A 20310-nucleotide genomic window follows, 5' to 3' on the forward strand; every position below is an offset into this window, starting at 1 on the left:
ACGTCTGCCGCTGACCACTCGGGGCACTTGCCGCAGCTTGCAATCTGAACGAAGCACACAGCAACACGAAACAAAGGTTAGTCATTTTGACATGCCAACTACGTGATGGATACCGCAACGTACGTCGTTTTGTTCGTAGCCCTGGTCGGCTTCGGCGTTCAGCAGCGTCATGTCTTCAATGCAGCCGCTGTCTGATGTGGCGTTCGAACCGCTGGACGAAGTGGCATTGCACGACACCCAGAGGTTGTCGGAGGTCTGCATGACGCCCTCGCACGGGATCATCTCAGAAGTTACGTCGGTGCAGTTGGTGCAGCCTGTGAGGCCGATATCACAGGCCAACGTAGAGCTCGTGTGCGAATTGTACGTCGACGCCAGGTGGTCCGAGAACGAGAAGGCGCTCACTGAGCACACCAGGAGTGCAACGAGGCAGCCGCCGAGACCGATGATGTACTGCCCGAAACAAACCCAACAACTTCAACGTCAGCACCAATTCACCCTCAACCTGCCACCAGCTCTCGACGTACAATGAGGAGCAGCGACCGGCTCTTGGCTCTTGATCCGATGATGCCCAGCACCGACAGCGCGACCATCAGCGTGCCGACAACGATGAAGATGATCGCTGCACATACAAACAGTACCCCACACTTTCAATCAGCACCCTAAACTCCCTACACCAATACCGTTGCCAGCACGTACCGATCCACCGCTGGCCGGACGTCATCTCGTCGTGCACCTTGACCGAGAGCCCGAAGATGAAGAGCCCCGTGCCCAGCAGCGAGAAGGCGGCGTTCGTGACCGACAACATGCTGCGCATGACAATCGGCACCGTGACGATGCGCACGACGCAGTACATGGAGGCGAGCACCAGCAGCATGCACGTGACGCCCACGGCGCCCACCACGGCCACGCGGTGCTCCAGGTACTGCACCGCGTCGCTGTACGAGGCGCAGCAGGCCTCGGCCCGGAGCGCCGCCAGCACGCGCGCCGTCCAGTGGTGCTTGACCCACGACTCGAGCGCGTCCTGCAGGAAGAAGGCGGCGTAGCAGGCCACGAAGAGCCCCGTGACCAGCAGGAAGTCCACGAAGAAGTAGACGAGCAGCAGGCGGCTCTTGTCGCGCCCGGCGCCGACGAAGCCCAGCGCCGAGAGCAGCACCACGCAGCCGCCCAGCGCCGCGAGCGCCGCCGCGCTGGCGCCGAAGCTCGTGGCCAGCACCAGGTGCAGCGCCAGGCCCAGCAGCGCCACGCCGCAGCCGAAGCTCAGCAGCGTCAGCACGCGCAGCAGCTTGCGGGACGGTCGCATTGATCGATTTGATGCTCGAATTACAAATGACTTGGGTGGAGATGGCTACTTTTTTCAGATGGATATTTTTGGAGGTTAAGCGCGTTGTCCAATGGTGTCGCGTTTAGAGCAGACTTTTGGCCAATAGTGAGGCGGGTTGAGATTATCTGATATATACGTTTCCGAGGGCTTAGTCGAATATTCATTTATGGAGGTTTTACTTCAACTTGCTGATGCTTTTTTAGGTACTTGGCTTATTTGCCCCACAGTCTATTGGGGGGTCAAGTTGCGGCGAATTGCGATGCGTTGCGGTGTGATCTAATCTCTCCGTCCAGACAGCTTCAGCTTTGGCATCCGTTAAACTTGACATTGCCCATTGACCTGCGTCCATTTCGTCACCTGACCCAGTGCGCAGTCTGCAGTCTCCAGTTCATCAGCTCAATGTTGACGAAGACGCTCTCGCTGAGCCGCTCCATGTCGTCGGTATTGCTCTCTGACCGTCAGCGCCAACATGGCTGCACCGCGGGCTTGACGCTCATCCGAGTGCTGCGCAACGCAGGCTTGAGCATCCTCGTGGGCTGGCTGTCCGGGTTCGTCTACACTCTGGGCAACGTCGCGTCCGGGAAGCCGCCAGCCGAGCAGTCCTACGCCTCGTACGTCACCACCAACGGCGTCTGGTTCCACGGCGTGTTCTCGGCCACAATGGTGGTCATGTATGCGCTCCGGTTGACGCCCGAGAAGTTCGTCGCCCGTTCCAGACGCAAAATGCCTGAGCCGACGGAGCCTACGTCGCGAACGCTGACGCTGCTGCAGTCCAGCCTCAAGCAGCTGTGCCAAGCTGCTTGAGTCCTGTGAGTCGAATTGAGAACTGATTGATTGAATGAAGTTACTCCTGGCATCTCCTAGCAGCTAGACTACTCATGTAGCGCCTTGAAGGCACCGTGTGTACCCAAAGCAAGGGTTCAAACGAACCCAGAACGAAACTCAGATGAAGTCAACCCTTACGCCAGGGAGGACAGGCGCTAGTGTCGACAGGGTGCAGAAGGAGTTGTCATTCTCCCTCATGCCAGGATGTCAGTGCTGTTAAATCAACACGGGAAGATTCGCCTGATGTTGACTCGGTACTCGCTTGATCCAGTGTCGAGGAGCACATTGCCGTTGTCGTAGACGGCCTTCACGACGAACGGGCCCTTGGCGACTGGGTCGGTTTTCTTCCTTTCACGAGCAGGGACACGGAGCATGACGTTGTCACCTACACGATAGAAGTGCTGCAGTCGCCGCATATTTTCACGATCGTTGTCCTGCATGATGGCCATGAATCGCTGCTTTGAGAGGAAGTTCCAGTTGGCGAAATGCAACTCGCGCGTGATCATGTCCTCGCCAAACATCAATTGAGCGGGGGAAGCTCGAAGTACGGAGTGATAGCTGGCCCTTATGGCGTAGGCAGCATAGTCGAGGGCGACTTCCAGCTGATCATGCAGGTCCGGGCGTACGCGAATGATGTTCATAATTTCCAAGTGCACGCGCTCGCAGATCGCGTTGGCCTGCGGGTTCTTTGCGGTGATCGGTTTGTCCTTGATCGCCATCGAGGTCAATAGCAGCTGGAACTCGTCTCCCGTGAATTCAGGTCCTTGGTCATGCACGACCAGTTTTGGGCGAGGATAACGGCAGAGCCACACGCGCTCAAAGCTCAAAGCCGTAGTTGCCGAGGTCTTGTCGCGCTGCATCAGGACCTCTAACCAGCGAAATTGCTGTTCAATCACCGTCAAGCAGTAGAAGCCCCCAGTAAATGGCCCCACCAAATCCGCGTGAACGACGTCGAATGGGCGATCGGTGTTGGATGCAGGAGTTGGTGGCAGGTGTCCATACTGTTGCTTCCCACCGTGCAGCTTTGCCTTTTTGCAGTCCACGCAATCTTTGACGTACTTCTCCACCGCTGTCTGCATACCAGGCCACCAGAATGTGCTCATCGACTGATACTGCTTTTCAGCGGTAGAGCTCCACGATACTACGACGCAGCGTCTCCGGCACTACGACACGTTTCCGATGGTGAAGTAGCACGACGCCCAGCGCAGGACGAAGTGAATAATCAGGATCCGCTTCATTTTTCTCCAGTCGTGCAATCACTTTCTTGCAGGTAGCATCTTGAAGCTGGTGCTTCGTCATGACGACGCCATCAATTGCTACTTCTTCTTCTTCAACTACGAAAAGTTCCTCTTCGGCGATCTGCTTCACGAAGTCGTAGCGGAGTCGGGAGAACGCGTCAGCACCCACGTTTTGCTTGCCTGGAACGTACTCAACCTGCAAGCGATACTCTTCGAGGATCAGCTTCCAACGCTTGACTCGCAGAGGGTTTTCGCGTGGAAACAGGAGGTTCTTGTGATCCGTATGCACCACCACAGGAAATCCCAGCAACATTGTGCGATATTCTTTTAGTATTTCCACAACGGAGAGCAACTCCCACTCCATCGTGGAATACTTCCGCTGTGTGTCTGTCATTGAGCGAGAGAAGCACGCGATGATCCGCTTGCCCTGGAGGATGACACCTAATCTGCTGGCCGCTCGCGTCCGCGAACACGTGAAAAGGACGGCTGTAATCAGGAAATGCTAGCCATATATTGCGAGCCAGCGCCGTCTTGATCTCTAGAAAGGCTGCAGCATCCTCTGGCGTCCAGGTGAACGGGACATTCTTTGACGTCAGGCGGTTGAGTCGGGCTGTCAACGCCGACTTGTTCGGGACCGTTTCTCTGTAGTACGCGATCATACCCAGGAAGCGACGCAACTCCTTCTTGTTGCGGGGTTCGGCGATCTGCTGGATGGCTTGTACCTTCTTCGTCTGGGGCTGGATGCCGTCCGCTGCTAGGGTGAAGCCCAGGTAGTCAACCCGATCGCGAAGAATGTGACACTTCTTTGCGTTGAGGGTCACATCGTATTGCTGCAGGCGCTCGAACACGATCGTTCCATGCAGGCTTGATACTCGTCTGGGGCTGTCGAAATGCCCATCGGGAGCCTCTTGAACTGAAATTTGCCAAACGGCAGGCAGAATGCCGTGGCTGGGCGACTTTGCCTCGCCAGCCGCCTCGCGAAGTAGCCCATGTTCGCATCCAGAGTGCTCATGCACTTGGCGTTGCCCAGTCTCAGCAGTATTTCGCGGATTTTCGGTACGTAATACGGAGATCTGCGCAGGTACTTGTTCAACTGGCGGAAGTCGACTAATAAGCGAAGAGATCCGTCAGGTTTCACGAGAAAGAAAGCTGGCGCAGAAGACTCCGGGCCGTAGATCTGCTCGATCACATCGAGCTCAAGTAGCCGCTGCATCTCGCGGCGGGCCGCATCTTCTTGGCTGCGGGGGACGCTGTATGGTCGCGCGTGCTCTGGTGTGTAGTCCGCTCGCAACGGGAGGATGTAGTCGTTCAAGCGGATGCGGCCGAGTCGCCCGCTGTACAAGTCCACATACTCTTCCAGCAATTTCAGGTAGCAGTGCTGAAGAGCTGCCTCTAAGTGCAGAGGCATCAAATCCAAAGGCGTGGCGGCTGCTGCTTCACCTGCAAAGTATTCCAAAGCTTCTTCCACAGTCAAGTCGGAGTCAGGGCCGGTAGCTAGGTCGAGCTTCTTGCCAGTGGTGTGGACGGCGAGCTCGCTACCGTCCCATTGGACGATGCCCTTCCTGAAGTCGATCACTAAGCCGAGTGCCGTCATTAAGTCGCGCCCAATCGTCATATCGTCCGGAAGTGAAGATAATACCTCGAATTGGTGGACAATGACCGAGTCGCGTTTAAGTTGCGGGATCCGAAAGCGCACAACCATGGCGCCTTCACTTTGCGTTTGCCCCTTGACCAATTTAAATGAAGTTGTAGAGTTCTCCAGCCGGGCCTCGTGTGACTGCAGCGTGCGCATGAGAGCTGAGCTGATAATGCTGCGCGAGCACCCACTGTCCATCAAGGCTTGGTAGCGGTCCTTTCCTGCCTCGAGCTTGATCATGACGCGCATTGGGGGAGGCGAGCTGGCCGGCGACGCGTGCAGACCCACGAAAAGATACTCCTCATCGCTGGAGCTTCCGGCGCGCTGGCGCTGTTCGACGCGCGTTTGTTGCTGGCCACGCTGTCCGCGTTGATCACTCCTAGGCCCGCGTCTCTCGTCCAGTTGTTGGTGTTCCTCCTGCTGATTATCGTGGCGAAGAGCGCGGCAGTCCTGGGTGTTGTGCGTGTTCGTCCGGTGAAAGCTACACTACTTGTTACTCGCCGACTTGTTGCCGGTGTTGTGGCCGTTGCCGCGACCACGGTTTCCTCCTCTGGACTGTTGCCGATTGTTGTTGCTGTTGCTGCTGTTATTGCGATTGCTGCCGTTACGGTTGCCGTTGCTTCGACGGCTGTGACCTCGTGGATTCTCGTTGGCGTAGTTACGCTTATCCTGTCCGCTGGTACGGTGCAGTCGCTGTTCGCCCTGCTCAATGCGCTCGAAAAATGGCACGAGGGCGGCCACGGTAGTACAGATCTGGCCGCTCGCATCGTACTTGTTCTGCCACTCGTACGGGAGGCCGCGCTTGTAGAGGCGACAGAGCGCGTCTTCGCACATCGGCGAGTTCTCGTTCAGCAGCGCGAGCGTGTGCTCCATGCGCACCAAGGCGCGGAACCGCTTGCTTACTCTGACAGCGATTCATTGCGGGACTTCTTGATCTCCCACAGCTCCTCCTGGAGCTTCTCGCTGTAGTCCGTCGGCAGCACGACAACCGATGCCTTGCGCAGTGCGCGAGTGAACTCCTCGTCCATGCGCACGTCGTCGTCGGTGATCGACGCATCTTCAAATGCCTCGCGGAGATCGCCCTCGAGCAAGATGGTCGTGTTGAGGAACTTGTCCTCCGCGTTCCAGTGTTTCAGCTTCGCCAGCTGGTTGAAGTGGTAGGTCCACTCGAGGAAGTCCTTGGGGCCGCCGTCAATGAACTTGGCCATCTTCTTCGTGACGACCTCCTCCTCGATGCCCTTCTCCTTGTTCGCAGCACGCACTGTGATTGAGTACGTGAGGTAGCGCTCCTTGTCGTCCTTGTTGGTGGAGCCGCTCATGGTTGTTTGGGTTGGCCGACGGGTAAACCTGGTCGGTCTTCTTTGAAACGTTTCAAAATGCCAAGCCGCTTGAGTCCTGTGAGTCGAATTGAGAACTGATTGATTGAATGAAGTTACTCCTGGCATCTCCTAACAGCTAGACTACTCATGTAGCGCCTTGAAGGCACCGTGTGTACCCAAAGCAAGGGTTCAAACGAACCCAGAACGGAACTCAGATGAAGTCAACCCTTACGCCACGGAGGACAGGCGCTAGTGTCGACAGGGTGCAGAAGGAGTTGTCAGCTGTGGTACATGGCCCCGTATCTAGCATTTTCCCCGGCGGCGGAGATCGTCGGCTGCTACATGCTCATCAGACAATTGCCAGAGTCAAAGCGCAAGTACAAACCGGCCATGTACATGAACTCGTTCTGGAGCAACTTTGTGTTGGTCAGCGTCGAGTACTGCACGCGCAGCATTTTCAACGCGGAGACTGTTCGAGGCTTGACGCGCACACAGTTGAGGGAGTCGGGACACCAGGGCCAGCAAGGTAACAACAAGCCACAGCCGCAGCACCGACGCCGATACTCGCGGATGTCGTCGATGCGGCGGTTCATTGCCATTTACCTGCAGACCCTCCCTGGGATTGTGACATCTTTGATCGCCATCGTGTACGTCCACTCCATCAGTCTCTTCGCCACGATCGATCGGGAGACAGAGCTACTGGCCTTTGCTATCGGCAGCATCGCGCTCAAGCTCACGCTGCAGGAAGCTGCCAAGCGCCACTTGCTGTCTACCAAGGAACCACTGCCACGACGGGCGATGATCGCGCTGATCTCCACCCCGACGATTCTCGTTGACACGCAGGTGCGAATGCTGTTGATGCGGCTACAAGACGTGACGATCTCCGTCTTAGGGTCGGCACTGCTGGCGCTCGCGGAGATCTCAGTGCGCGCGTTCAAGTCGATGCTGGTCCATCGACAAGTCCACCAAATCCTCAAGCAGCGCGTCGCCCCCACGATCGCCAAAGTCCGGCGCCGAGCCACCGTAACACAGACACCGTCTGCTTCCGCAGCAGACGCCGGTCGAGCCAGTCGTCAAGAGACGAACCACCTCGCCAGCGCGCCCTGCGACTGATGAGACGGAGGCGCAACGACAGAGGCACCTCGTGGTGCACGCGGCCGAGATCTACGCGGACATGTACGCCGAGTACATGGCCATGGGCTGCTCGTACGCCATCATGTTCTTCTTCTGAAACCACCCGCAGTACCAGTTCCTCTCCAAAGCCGCGTCCGCCAAGTCCGAGTCCGTGCAGCAGCTGCACTACTTCCTCATCTTTGCCTTCCAGGTGAGCGTGGAGGTGGCGGTGGACTTTGTGGCCTGCAACGTCGAGGCCCTGCAGGGCGTCGACTTCGGCAGCTTCGACCAGAACGACCCGTTCCTGACCTTCTTCATGTCCATGCTGGCCTTCGCCAACGTCTCCATCTCCGCGGGGCTCTACATCCGCTCGTGACAGCATTGATCAGCATTGCTGATTAACAATGCGTTGCACCTGAGACCGCGGTTCAGGCCGTGACTACCGTGGGACGATCTCGTATACGAACTGAGCCGGACCACACCGTACCCACTTCGGACAGCGCGCATGCAGGGCAACTACTGGTCTCCTGGCCCCCGAGAGCCCTCTGCGAGTACCTTTGCTCATTTCAGAAAGTATCGCGTCGAGCGCAAGCGCTTCCTTGATCCAGTATTGGTGTACCATGAAGCTCCTTCATCTCATTCCGATGGTGACGGTTCTCGCTCAGCCGGCTACCTCTTCCTCCTCCAGCTCCTCGTCCTCAAGTAGTGGACTCAACGGATGGTATCCGTGCTCGGAGTCGACTTTCTCGGACGAAGGGGGTTCTGGGGACCAAGACGCTGAGTGCGCGGTCTACACGGCCCCATTGTGCTACCCTGGTGTCTGCGAGACCCCCGAAGGGATCGACTCGACCGTGGATATCTTCGTCAAGAGGGTCGTTGCTTTGAACGACTCGGACACTGCCACCAACGTGTGGATCATGCAAGGAGGCCCAGGCGCTTCCTCCACTGCCAGTACATAGCCGGTAGCTGAAGTAGCCATGAATCGAACACTGCCCTAACCTTTGTTATCTGTGTTTGCAGTGGAATCGGCGATGGTGGAGCTCCACGCTCGTCTGAATGGCACAGTGAACGTCTACACCATGGACCACCGCGGCACTGGTCGAAGCACTCTACTCGACTGCGTGGCGGCTCAAGCCACGACTACTGGTTCCCCGTACGGCAGCTCCATCGACGTGACGGAGGTCCCCGCCTGTGCTGAGGCTCTGGAGAAGAAGTACGGCAACCTCTCCTCTTTCTCCATGACAAGCGCCGCCTCGGACATGGCGACCTTCATCTCCAACTACTCGAACGGAGCGGATACCATCGTGTACGGAGTGAGCTACGGTACTGCATTAGTGGAGCGCGTGATCCACTTGGATCCCCCCGAGGTGACTGGGTACGTGTTGGACGGCGTCGCCACGAGCTCGGGCGCGTCTGGTGACAAAACCTTCGAGTACTTTTCGACCTGGGACGCCGACTTTGGGGAGGTGGGGGACGCCTTCATGGCGCTCTGCAAGACGCAAAGTGAGTGCAACGACCGATTCGCATCGACTGATCTCTCCACAACGCTGCAGAACCTCATCAACGACTTCGACTCCAACCCCAACTCGACGTGTGCGGCCTTGGTGAGCAGCGGCAGCTCTGACCCAGCGTCGTACACGGTGCGGGAGGCTCTGGGGTCGCTGCTGCAGGGCTCGCGTATGCGCACGCTCATCCCTCCCGTCGTCTACCGCCTGAATCGCTGCGCGTCCGAGGACATCGACGTTCTGACGCACTTCTTCGCCGCTTTGAACTCGGACCTCTCGGCCCCAGACCAGGAGAACGCGTTTGAATCCACGCTGCTCTACTACCTCATTGTCTTCTCCGAGTTGTGGGAGAAGCCCGAGCCGTCCGCGTCGGAAATGCTGGCGCGGTTCACGAACACGACCATCTCGAACGGAGGGACGTACACGGAGATCCCGGACTATTGCGCCTTCTCGAAGGAGAACTCGACTACGTGCAATGGACTGGAAGTCGGCAACTACTCCGCCAACGGGATCATCTACGAGCGGGACGAGTACTGGAACAAGAGCGCCGTGATCCCCAGCCAGGCCAGCGTCTTGTTGCTCAGCAGCAAGCTGGACCCGCAGACGCCGCACAAGTACGCCAAGTATCTGTTGGAGGCGTTGGATGGCGACCAGAAGGAGCTGATCACCTTCAACTATGCAACGCACGGGACGCTGTGGACGACCCCGATGGTGGACGGGGACTACTCGAGCGAGACGTGCGGCATGATGCTGCTCATGTCGTTCGTGACCAACAACGGCGACTTGGCGGGTCTGGACAAGTCTTGCGTTGAGGAGATGCCCGCGTTCAATCTCACGGTGCCGCTCACGTACCAGCATTACTATTTGAGTACGGACGACGTCTACGACGGCGTGTACAGCGCCAGTCTGAGTGCGAGCGGATCGACCTCAGGCAGTGCGAGCTCTGCATCAGACGGGAGCTCCAAGTACAAGGCCGTCTTTATCGTCTTCCTCGTCCTCTTTGTGCTAGCGCTAGCGCTGGCGCTCGCTGCTTTCTTCGTCTACCGCTGGAACAAGCTCAAGCATAGCAAGACGGACGAAAGGACGACCGAGGACTTGCCGGGGCACGTAGAGATCCTGTCTCCAGTCGAGCTAGCCAAGTAAACCTAAGAAATAATGGGAACTTCACTAGCGATAATTCGTTGGGATCAAGCTGGAAGGTATCCGGATAATGATCTCAGGAGCACCAACTCCATCACATTTAGACTAAGAGATGGCTAGCAGCATCGCGTATCAACCCAAACACGGCAAAACGGACGCCGCCGCCTGTCAGTCCTCACTCTCTCAGTTCAGAAAACATTCTGTCGAGACTGTGCTGTACCAAAGAAGCGCTAGACGCGCTCAACACGCTCGACTAATCGACACCACACTTCTCTGGTCGAGATGCAGCTCTACCATGCGATCGCGCTGGTGTCGATGCTCGCGCAGGCGTCGGCTGCCTCAACTTCATCTTCATCTTCGTCTTCGTCTTCTAACGATTTGAACGGCTGGTACCCCTGCTCCGAGTCCACCTTCGCGGACGAAGGGGGATCTGGCGACCTGGATGCCGAATGCGCCGTGTACACCGCGCCGCTGTGCTACCCTGGAATCTGCGAGACCGCAGACTTTATCGACTCGACTGTCGATATTTTCGTGAAGCGCGTGCCGGCTTTGACCGACCCCGACAGGGCGACCAACGTTTGGCTGATGCAAGGCGGCCCCGGAGCTTCATCCACTGCAAGTAAGTGCTGTCCGTCTTGGATTAATTACCGCTATCGAATAGATAAACTAACGTTTATTTTTTTGTAGTGGAATCGGCTATGGTGGAGCTCCACGCGCGTCTGGATGGAGCCGTGAATGTGTATACAATGGATCATCGAGGTACAGGTCGCAGTACACTATTGGATTGCGTTGCAGCGCAAGCAACTACAACGGGGTCCCCTTGGGGTAGCTCCATTAAATCGTCAGAAGTCCCAGCGTGTGCTCAGGCACTGGAGAAGAAGTACGGCAACCTCTCTTCCTTCTCCATCACAAGCGCCGCGACAGACGTTGCGACTTTCATCTCCAGCTACTCGAACGGTGCCAATACTATCGTCTATGGTGTGAGTTATGGCACTGCGTTAGTGGAGCGCGTTATTCACTTGGACCCACCGGAGGTGACTGGGTATGTTTTAGACGGCGTTGCCACGAGTTCGGGGGCATCTGCGGACAAATTCGAGTACTTTTCAACTTGGGATTCGGACTTTGGCGACGTGGGGGACGCGTTCTTGGCGCTTTGCGCGACTCAAAGCGACTGCAATAGCCGATTCCAGACGAACACGCTCCCAGTCACGCTTCAGACTCTTATTACAAACTTTGACAACAATCCCAAGTCCACGTGTGCTGCGTTGATCACCAGCGCGTACAGCGACCAGAACAGCGGCCCACCGTCTTACATTCTACGACGAGCGCTGGGGTCGCTGCTTCAGAGCGCGAAGATGCGGACGTTGATCCCTCCCGTTGTGTACCGATTGGATCGCTGCGCTTCACAGGACGTCGACGTGTTGACCCACTTCTTCGCGTTCTTGAACAAGTTCGAGGGCTACCCAGACGAGGACAACGCCTTCGAGTCGACGCTGCTCTACTACCTCATCGTATTCTCCGAGATGTGGGAGCGACCGCAGCCCTCCATCTCCGAGATGCTGTCTCGATTCACCAGTACTCGAATCTCAAACGGAGGGACGTACACGGACATCCCGCAGTACTGCGCGTTCTCAAAAGAAAGCTCAACAGTGTGCGACCATCTCAACATCGGGAACTACGATGCGAACGGGATTATATACGAGCGCGACGAATACTGGAACAAGAGCGCTGCGATCCCCAGCCAAGCCAGCGTCTTGTTGCTTAGCAGCAAACTGGATCCACAGACCCCTCACAAATACGCCGAGTATCTGCTAGAGGCTCTTGACGGCGAACAGAAGGAGTTGGTCACCTTCGAGTATGCTACCCACGGTACAGTGTGGACGACCCCTTTGGACGAGAGCGACGAGGACAGCGAGACGTGCGGTATGAACCTCCTCGTGTCGTATGTGAGCGTTGACGGCGATTTGGATGCGCTGGACAAGACTTGTGTGGACGAGATGCCCGGCCTTAGCCTGACACCGCCGCTTGCGTATCAGTACTACTTCCTGAGCACGGACGATGCGTATGACGGAGAATACGATGAAAGTCTGGCTGCTCTTGTCATCAGTTCAAGCTCTAGTTTAGCTGGCTCTGACAGCAGCAATACGTTGGCCACAACCACCAAGGAAGATGCGACATACAAAATAGTCTTCATCGTGTTCCTGGTGCTCTTCGTGGTGGCGTCGGCGATTGCAGTCTTCTTTGCGTACCGATGGTACAAGCTCAAGCACCAGAAACCAGCGAGCAGAGAGACCGAGGACTTGCCGGAGAATATCACTGTCTCGACGCCAGCTGAAGTGGCTTCGGCATCCCCAGAACTGGCGACTTCCTTCTCGACGCAGCGAGTTTCGTAGGAAATGGGCCACTAGCGAGTGGCCAAGAAGTAGTTTCAGCTAGGATATACACTATTCAACACAAAAATATGCCTATGACAGCTTCAGACTGATTGTCGATCCAAGTATTCATTGTTTTTGTAATGTCTACCGAAGAAGGCGCACCGCATTGTACAGATAACAGTTCCATCGCTATCTTTGATAAGTTCTGACTCGTGCAGTCCGCCTGAACGCCCGACATTGCTGATGGTCATCGAACAAGTCGAGTTTGGAGTTTTGCCGCAAGCCCTTGAGCACAGGCAAAAAAGACGGTCAAACTCTCTTGGGATACTCGATACTGTAACTATATTTGTGGGAGACTGTGGATCCAGTTGCCAACTTGCCAACTGGCAGTTGGCAAGAAGTGTACATCTACCTAAAATACCACTATTGCTGCAATCAAATGGTGCGCGATACGAAGGGTCGCCACCTGGGTACATAAAACATAAAGCATTGCCCTTACTGTAATTGGTGTAGTTAATCAGCGTAAGAAGTCTAGTTTGCGCTTCACTATTGTCAATTCCGTTGAAAATTTCCAAATCGGGCCGATTTCGAAAATCGACCAATACAAATTCAAGTACAGATCGAAACCGCTCCAAACAAGAATGCCATATGTAAATCGTACTTAAACGAGCTCCAATAGACAATCCAAGTGGCCGGGGCGATTGGGGAGCGATTTGGCTCGGGCGATTGCAATCGGCCGGTTCGGAAATTTTGAGTAGAACCCACAATATTAGGGGGCCACCAATGTCTACTTCATAACGAAAATAGACATCAAAAGCTCAGTTCGTGAGCGCCACCTGCCGTGCTGTTGTTGAGCGTGATGTCCCAGTCCCCAGCTTACATTTGATGTAGGAACTAGTTTTTTTTTTCATCTTCAGCGCTGACAAATCTGTCTTTATCATTAGTACCAGACAACGACGATGAAATCCGCCATACCTTTGAAATCCGCCCATGTCGTTCATGCGATCAACCAATCATATCAGCGGATCTGTATATTTTGTGTAAAACGCGCACTTTCCACGTAATATATGGACTTTATCGTGTACACTTTACACTTTTATGCATACTCAAGACCCTGATCGGCCAATGGAAATACACTCGAAATCCTTAAAGATTAGCGTTATACTTGAGGAAAGTGTTCAGATAGCGGGCGGATTTCATCGTCGTTGTCTGTACTGCAAGAAAAATATCCGACTATATTATTAAGGTATGGTGCCAGTCGCGTGCAATCTGCCAGTTCCGTGCCACTTTAGCTTCAACCAATTAGAACGCCGTAAATATTTTTAAAGAACCCTATTGGTAAAAAGTATGTACCAGCCAGTAAAACCCGCCAAACTGTATACGACCAAGACACATTTCCCGCCAGTTTGAGCTCAGTCTCCTATTTCCTGAAGCCTACAAACCACCCACCAACCCCGCAGCGACCACCTCGACAATGCACGCGTACGAGATCGAAGACCTCAATTCTGTAGTGAAGCGCGTCCTCACCGGCGACAGCGCCCGCAGTGTCAGCGACAGCACCCCAATTCCGTATCGGACCCTTACCAAATGGGTCGCGAAGGGGAAAATGGGCATCTTCCGCGCACCTGTTCGTCATGGCCCGGCTCCGCTGCTCTCGCAACCAGCGGAGGCATGCTTGGTCGAGTGGATTGTCGGGCGCCAACTGGTCGGTCACCCCGCAAGTCGCAAGGGGATCATCTTCAAAGCCGGCACCATGAGCTCCATGGGCACTGGTCGAACGGTTGGTGGCGGGTGGTACCGCCGCTCATGGAGCGACAGATGCTGGCAACCCGAACGTCTCAGGTGGTATGCAAGGCCCGCAACGCTGTGACCAAGAGCGATCTCGAGCAGTTTTGTTTAGCTCGTTGATCAAGGCTGTGGTCGAGAATCGGTTGGACGCGTCTCGCGTGTTCAACATGGACGAAACAGCGTTCCAGACCAACAAGGGCTCCAAGCGTGTCGTGGCGGTTTGAGGCTCCAAGAACGTTTGGCACCAAGACGTTGCGCTCTCACGCTGGTCGCGTGTGGCAGCGCGTCGGGGTGCATGGTGCCGCCGCTTTTCGTGCTGCCGGGGTTGACAGTCAAGCTCGAAGTTCTCGATGGCTGCGCCATACCCGGGGCTGCCGTCACCACCTCGAGCTCCGGGTTCATGAATGGATTTCTCTTTCTAGAGTGGCTGCGCTTTTTTTTCGGCTAGCGTGCCCAAGGACGTGCAGCGACCTCTTCTCCTGATTCTGGATGGGTGTTCGTCTCATTACTCCGTGGAGATCATCTTAGAGGCAGCTTGGCTTGGCGTGCATCTGTTGTTGCTGCCTTCGAACGCGACCCACCTGCTTCAACCACTGGATGTCGCTGTGTTTTCGTCGTCCAAGGCGAAGCTACGCCGCCTAACCGAGATCTACGTTGGCGAGTCTGGACGCAATTCGGTCGACAAAGAGGAAGCCATTCGGATGGCAAGCGCAGCATGGGTAGGATGCAAGATGGGTGAGAACGTCAAAGCGGGGTTTGCTGGGTGCGGCCTTTTCCCTCCGTCCAACCCTCGTATGGACATGTGCATCGACAATTTCCGGCACAACGGGACCCCCGCATCTACGAAGCTGGCAGCGTGGCTCCGGATCAAGGAGGATGTGCAGAAGGATGTGCTCGTGCTATCGCCGTCCAAGAAGCGGGTGCGCAAGACAGCAACGGTCGCCGGTCGTTATTTGACCAAGGAAACACTGGAAGCGATGGCACAACCGGTGAAGAAGAAGGCAGCCAAGACGAAGAAGGATCCGATGGCAACGAAGGCGACGAAGACGAAGAGGGCGCCGTCTCCGGTGCCGGAGCCTGTGCAGCTGCAGTTCCAGTCTGCTTCGAAGCACGGTGAGGCAAACCAGCAGGAGGAAGTTGTGTGCGAGGCGGTAGTTTAGTATAACCAAAGAAAAAAGCTTTTGCTGGGGCATTTTCCACCACATTGTCTTCATTATTTTTTTGTTTATTTCCTACTTTCTATAGTGATACGATATCCCTATGTATGCCTGGGCCCGCTGTGATGTCCGGTTTTTGAGATTTGACGATCTCAAACCGTTATCAGAAGGGGAACCCGACTCATGGTACTTAGCATACTGGCGGTCAATCAGTTCACTCGGTGGCAGCCGTCGGTCGCTTTCGCAGTTCTGTGACAGCCCCCTAATGCTCTAATTGACAGTTAGCACACTAGTGTTCGGGTTGAGTTAATGCTGCCAGGTGGAATCCACCGTCCTCTCGGTTATGATCCGAGGACTTTACCACTAAGCTATGGCAGCGCTGCCTCTGAGCACAAAATGGACTATGTTTATACACAAATAACATAATATTGTGCACCATATTGTGATATTGTATATCCTGCCTTATACGATTTCAAATGAGTGCAAATCATTTTGTACAGGTCGTTTCGGTGCTGTCATGAGAGCAAAAAGAGATTTGCCCCCCTTACAAAACCACAGATAAAATGCGGCAGATAACTGGTCCTGCCGTGAATGGGCTTGCAAATAGTCAGCAACTCCTAATTGAGCTCTCGTTTACTGTAGAGCTCAGTAAAACGGTCTGCTAACAGAAGAGATTACGCTCTCTTCAGATATGCGTTTACATCTCAAAACTAATTGCCCAATAAAAAGTTATGAGCAAAACAGTGAGCGGGATGACATTTAGGCACACAAGTGGCACCGTACCTTACTTCTATCCGTCTATATGGATATGTACTACTCAGGCCGACACTAGTTCGTAAGGTGAAACGATAGCTCTAGGGTTGAAACCGTACAGTTAGAGTTACTCTGTAGCGTTGGAGTCGTATGTGGTGTGGTAATTCCACTAAAATCCTCCTCTACCAAAAGGTATTAGAGACACCAACAACACGCTAACCCGCAAAGGTAAACGCTTATTGGATCAAAACCTGAAGACCAGGAACGATCCCTTACACCGGGTCGGTTGCAAGCGCCTCTGTGCACCTTAGGTTGTCTTCGGTCAACCCAAAAACCTGTACCACTAGCCACGAGCTTAGGCTAGGATACTATGTAGCGCTTTCGCGCAACCCCACTACAGCCCCTCAGAAAGGAAGGGTACCGGCGTGTTAGGCCTTAAACAGGGGGACCAAGGTAAAACCTCGGTAGGTAGGCTAATACACTCAGGGATACTCTAATCCCACAAATATATACCGAACGATACTCTAATACCGTTCCTGCCTCTCCGGCCACGCCAACTCTTGGCGCTGTCATGGAAACTCTTGGTCAATGCACGATAAGCTCCCCGACAGGCATCCACACGCAGCCGAGCGTGTCCAGGCACTACAATAAGCTAGCTACACTTACCGAAGTCGGACTTGACCCTTGTTGGCTTTGGGGGAAGACTGTCTTTTTATTACTGAGTTTTCTGAGGCCCTGGGGGCCTCGTTCTGGCCATCCTATGATGAGTCCTATGTCCCTATACAAATATCTAGTGTGAACGATCGCAATAAGGCGATTCCGGACACATCAAATGACGACCGCGGCTACACTAATAAGTGCGGCCGAAGTACGTAACTAAATGCATCTGTACCTAAAAGTGGGTACCATGAAGCCTCGTTCGGGGTTCTATCAGGGCCCGACGAGGCTTTGGCCACTGCCTGTCACTCTACCGAGGATAATGTCATCATCCAATCAGAAGCAGCCATCTCCGTCTCTCGCTTGGCCTTGCCTTGATCGCCCCTTGATTGAACTTGATTGTCAGGCTGGCGGGTCAACAGCATTGGAAACTGCCACTTTCCAATACCACAACTGCCCCCGCCTCGACGCGAGCCTCCCACGCTGGTGAGCATCTAGGCGTCCTCAGTTCTTCGACTCCATGGCTCCTCCGTCGCGTGCATTCGCCGACGCGGCTGCCGCTGCTCTTCGGGCTCTCCAGTGCTCCGGACCGGTACGTTCGTCGCTCCCGCTGCTCCTCACTGTCATTTGGATCCTCGTTGTTGACTCCATCTCTTTCTTGATCATCTCAGGGAGCTGTTGATGTCGCCACCGACACTTCGGGTCGTCGTCCGGCGCACCAGGCTCGTTCGGCGGGTGCCCCCGCCCCTATCGCCGCTGGTGCTGTGCCCCCAGCCCCGACCGCACCTGCAGGTGACCCTACGCTCATTCCTGCCGCCTCCTGGACCTCGGTCGAACTTCCACCGGCTCCTCCAAGTAGTCCTGAGTCTGCTGCTGGGGCGACCGAGACTCCCTCGCCGGCAGTTCCCAGTGAAGAGGCTCCCGACTCGCCGCCGACACCTCCGCCAAGCGCCAGCGCTCCACCGTCGCCAACCCCCGCGCCTTCGGTCACGTTGGCAACTCGCGGGGCGTCGGTGGGGGGGGGGAGGCAGCTGTAGGGGGTCGCGCCGGAGCTGTTGCTGGCCCGGCCGAGGTTCCTCCGACAGCGGTCGTCTTGGGCGAGCAGCAGATGCTGGAACTCGCTCGTCTCGTCGTGGGTGTTGCCCGTTCACCTCCAGCTCGAGTCAACGCTGCTCTCGACCACAGCCTGCCAGCTGCTACTAACGTCGGCGAGGTGCTGGCTGCTGCCGTTGCTCCTCCGCGTCTCCCTCTTGCGGAGGCTGATGAACTGGTGGCCCTCCGCCGCGAGAACGACCGGCTACAGGCAGAGCTCTCCGACGCCAAAGATAAACTCGCTGAAGAGATGAACCTGCGGACCAAGTCGGACTACGTCCTCGTCTCGGCCAACTCCGAGTGCGACCAAGCTCTGGACCTCGTCCAGGACATGCGCGTCCAGCTCAGCAACGCCAGCGCTCAGTTGATGCAAGCGAACGCGGCCATCGCTCACCTCGCTGACGTCACTCAGTCGTTGGAGAAGCGGACGCTCGTTGCTGAGGCCGATTCGGCCGCTGCTGTACGTCGGAACACCCAGCTCGGCCACCGTGCCACTCCCGAGTCGACTCCACACTCGGTCGGCCTCTGTTCACGCTCGGGCGATGGTAACAGCAACGGTGACAGCTTCACCGAGGGCTGGACCTGCGTCGATTGCCCCAGCAGTGGTTGACGCTTCCGACGTAGCTCCTGGATCGCGTAAGCCCAGTGGCCTTACTACCCTGTTCTTGGAGCCGGGTTTCACGGCACCCGGAGCGTCGGAATGCTGGCATCTCATCCAAAACGCCAGTGTCCCCCTCGTCTGCGAGGACGACTTGGTCGCCCCCAGTTCAGTGGATGGAATCGTGGAGTTTGGCTTGTGGACGGATCCTGCTCACCCCTTCCAAGTGTTGCGCCAGCTTTTCCCAGACGAGCCTTGTTTGATCGATACGACGGGTTTTCCATCCTCGGTGGCTATATCCCGTCGTGCAACTGGTCGGGCTCTTCTCGTTCGCCTATGGCGGCAGTTCCAGGGGTACTCCTACCACTCCACCGAGAGGGGCGACCTTGGTTTCGCCTTGTGGGAGCGTCGCCACTGGATTAGGGGTAAAGCTGTCAAGGCGTATATCGACAACCTCGCCAGCACCCTCGGTCAGCGCAACGTGCAAGTCCTAGCGCATCGACAAGCGTGGTCCAAGTACCACCGAGAGCGCAATGATCGTGCAGATCGCTTGCGAGACCAGATGCTCCACAAGGTGTGGAATGGGGCCATTACGTACGACGGACAACCTCCACAGCACCGCACCGAGGTTTTGCTGGAGCCGTCGTACCTGCAATACTCGTTCGAGGCGATGGAGCGGGTCCCCAATACCGACGACTGGGCCTCCGAGGTGGCGGACGTGGATGCCCGCGAGCCGTGGCGTAACTGTCGGTTCCAAGCGCCGGCAGACCACCCCTACAACACGGCTTTCGCCCCTTGCAACGACGTCCCGTTGTTTATCCCCAACGGATCGACTCGGGAAACCGTGGCGTCGTCGGTCGTGGTCGAATCTTCTCTGCGGACTTCGATGGTGGTCGCTCCATGGGTGGCCAAATTCGCAAACGCTCGTCGTTCTCGCTCTCCAAGCCCCGATGAGGAGACGAAGGAGTCGGGTGAAGCTTCTTCCGCCGCCGGGTCAAGTCTGGGCGTGTTGGCTCAGGCTGTGATGGAGATTAGGCCTCGTCAGGCCCCGCTCCAGCTTCACCGTTTCGTTCACGTTCTTTTCCAATGTCGACCGAAGTCCGTGGCGCTTTAGGCGACGCTGCATGTGCTATCCCAATCCAAAATAACGTCATGTTGTTCGTTCCATTTCATAATCTCTTCTCGCGTCAACGCACATCGCATTCAATACTCGGTCGCGGTTCCCAGAGCTTCTTCTCTGCCCTCGACCGCTGTGGCTGCCTCAAACCAGGCTTGGTTCGTAGCTGCGGCAGCCGGGCTTCGTCTTGTCTCCCTGCAAGGAGATCGGGCTTATGCTCGTTGAAGACCGGACTTGATTCGCGGGAGACCGGGCGTACTTACGCGAGCTCCGTTGCGGGTATGTTTTCGCATGACAGCCCAATTTTGACAACTGTACACCCGGTCTGCTGCGGGTATCCGGTGTCGACAGCTTGCATACCCATTTCATCATCAACTCCATACTCAACCACGAAGTCGAGCGCACTTGTTCGTGCTACTTCCATGGCAATCACTGCGTCCGAAGCCTCGGTCGCCCTCCCATTTGCTTCATCATCACTTGTTTCGTCTGTTGAGGGTTTGACCGAGGCTTGCTTGCGTCTTCCGTTGTCCCTGGCTCCATTCCGATATCTCCATTCCATCGTGACTCGTTCACTTAACACGTAACATACAGATTCCAGTAACTTTCTTCGTCTGTCACTGCGAGCTGGATAGCCCTCGCAGGCAGTTCAATCATCATCTCCAGTAGCCTCGTTCGT

At 55.9% G+C, this 20310-nt stretch overlaps 9 protein-coding genes across 9 annotated transcripts; 7 read left to right on the forward strand and 2 right to left on the reverse strand.

The window, feature by feature from the left end:
* Nucleotides 1-67: 67 nt before the first annotated feature.
* PHYSODRAFT_285789 (hypothetical protein) lies at nucleotides 68-4873 on the reverse strand. The gene has a single exon (XM_009527267.1). The coding sequence runs from the start codon at nucleotides 1298-1300 to the stop codon at nucleotides 590-592; it is 711 nt and encodes a 236-aa protein (XP_009525562.1). The 5' UTR covers nucleotides 1301-4873; the 3' UTR covers nucleotides 68-589.
* A 1046-nt stretch (nucleotides 4874-5919) lies between these two features.
* PHYSODRAFT_330575 (hypothetical protein) lies at nucleotides 5920-6339 on the reverse strand (the record flags this gene model as incomplete). Its single annotated transcript, XM_009527268.1, has 1 exon — nucleotides 5920-6339. The coding sequence occupies one exon, from the start codon at nucleotides 6337-6339 to the stop codon at nucleotides 5920-5922; it is 420 nt and encodes a 139-aa protein (XP_009525563.1).
* Nucleotides 6340-6630: 291 nt separating this feature from the next.
* PHYSODRAFT_330576 (hypothetical protein) lies at nucleotides 6631-7828 on the forward strand (the record flags this gene model as incomplete). The annotated part of the gene is made up of 3 exons (XM_009527269.1): nucleotides 6631-7344; nucleotides 7391-7486; nucleotides 7583-7828. 3 exons carry the CDS (start codon nucleotides 6631-6633, stop codon nucleotides 7826-7828), a joined length of 1056 nt encoding a protein of 351 aa, XP_009525564.1.
* A 268-nt stretch (nucleotides 7829-8096) lies between these two features.
* On the forward strand, nucleotides 8097-10100 carry PHYSODRAFT_330577 (hypothetical protein; the record flags this gene model as incomplete). The annotated part of the gene is made up of 2 exons (XM_009527270.1): nucleotides 8097-8403; nucleotides 8473-10100. The coding sequence occupies 2 exons, from the start codon at nucleotides 8097-8099 to the stop codon at nucleotides 10098-10100; spliced, it is 1935 nt and encodes a 644-aa protein (XP_009525565.1).
* A 279-nt stretch (nucleotides 10101-10379) lies between these two features.
* On the forward strand, nucleotides 10380-10784 carry PHYSODRAFT_501017 (hypothetical protein; the record flags this gene model as incomplete). The annotated part of the gene is made up of 1 exon (XM_009527271.1): nucleotides 10380-10784. One exon carries the CDS (start codon nucleotides 10380-10382, stop codon nucleotides 10782-10784), a length of 405 nt encoding a protein of 134 aa, XP_009525566.1.
* PHYSODRAFT_497925 (hypothetical protein) lies at nucleotides 10784-12490 on the forward strand (the record flags this gene model as incomplete). Its single annotated transcript, XM_009527272.1, has 1 exon — nucleotides 10784-12490. A coding segment is annotated over one exon (1707 nt), but the record flags the coding sequence as incomplete, so codon positions are not given.
* A 1489-nt stretch (nucleotides 12491-13979) lies between these two features.
* On the forward strand, nucleotides 13980-14276 carry PHYSODRAFT_457488 (hypothetical protein; the record flags this gene model as incomplete). The annotated part of the gene is made up of 1 exon (XM_009527273.1): nucleotides 13980-14276. A coding segment is annotated over one exon (297 nt), but the record flags the coding sequence as incomplete, so codon positions are not given.
* Nucleotides 14277-14811: 535 nt separating this feature from the next.
* Nucleotides 14812-15420, forward strand: PHYSODRAFT_504622 (hypothetical protein; the record flags this gene model as incomplete). Its single annotated transcript, XM_009527274.1, has 1 exon — nucleotides 14812-15420. A coding segment is annotated over one exon (609 nt), but the record flags the coding sequence as incomplete, so codon positions are not given.
* Nucleotides 15421-17926: 2506 nt separating this feature from the next.
* On the forward strand, nucleotides 17927-18529 carry PHYSODRAFT_502939 (hypothetical protein; the record flags this gene model as incomplete). Its single annotated transcript, XM_009527275.1, has 1 exon — nucleotides 17927-18529. A coding segment is annotated over one exon (603 nt), but the record flags the coding sequence as incomplete, so codon positions are not given.
* Nucleotides 18530-20310: the final 1781 nt, after the last annotated feature.

This window comes from Phytophthora sojae (assembly GCF_000149755.1).
Source record: "Phytophthora sojae unplaced genomic scaffold PHYSOscaffold_4, whole genome shotgun sequence".
In the NCBI taxonomy this organism is placed as follows: Eukaryota; Oomycota; class Peronosporomycetes; order Peronosporales; family Peronosporaceae; genus Phytophthora; species Phytophthora sojae.

Bases quoted from the DNA above. Each gene is read 5' to 3' on its own strand.
- PHYSODRAFT_285789 (XM_009527267.1), bottom strand. From the start codon at position 1,300: ATGCGACCGTCCCGCAAGCTGCTGCGCGTGCTGACGCTGCTGAGCTTC.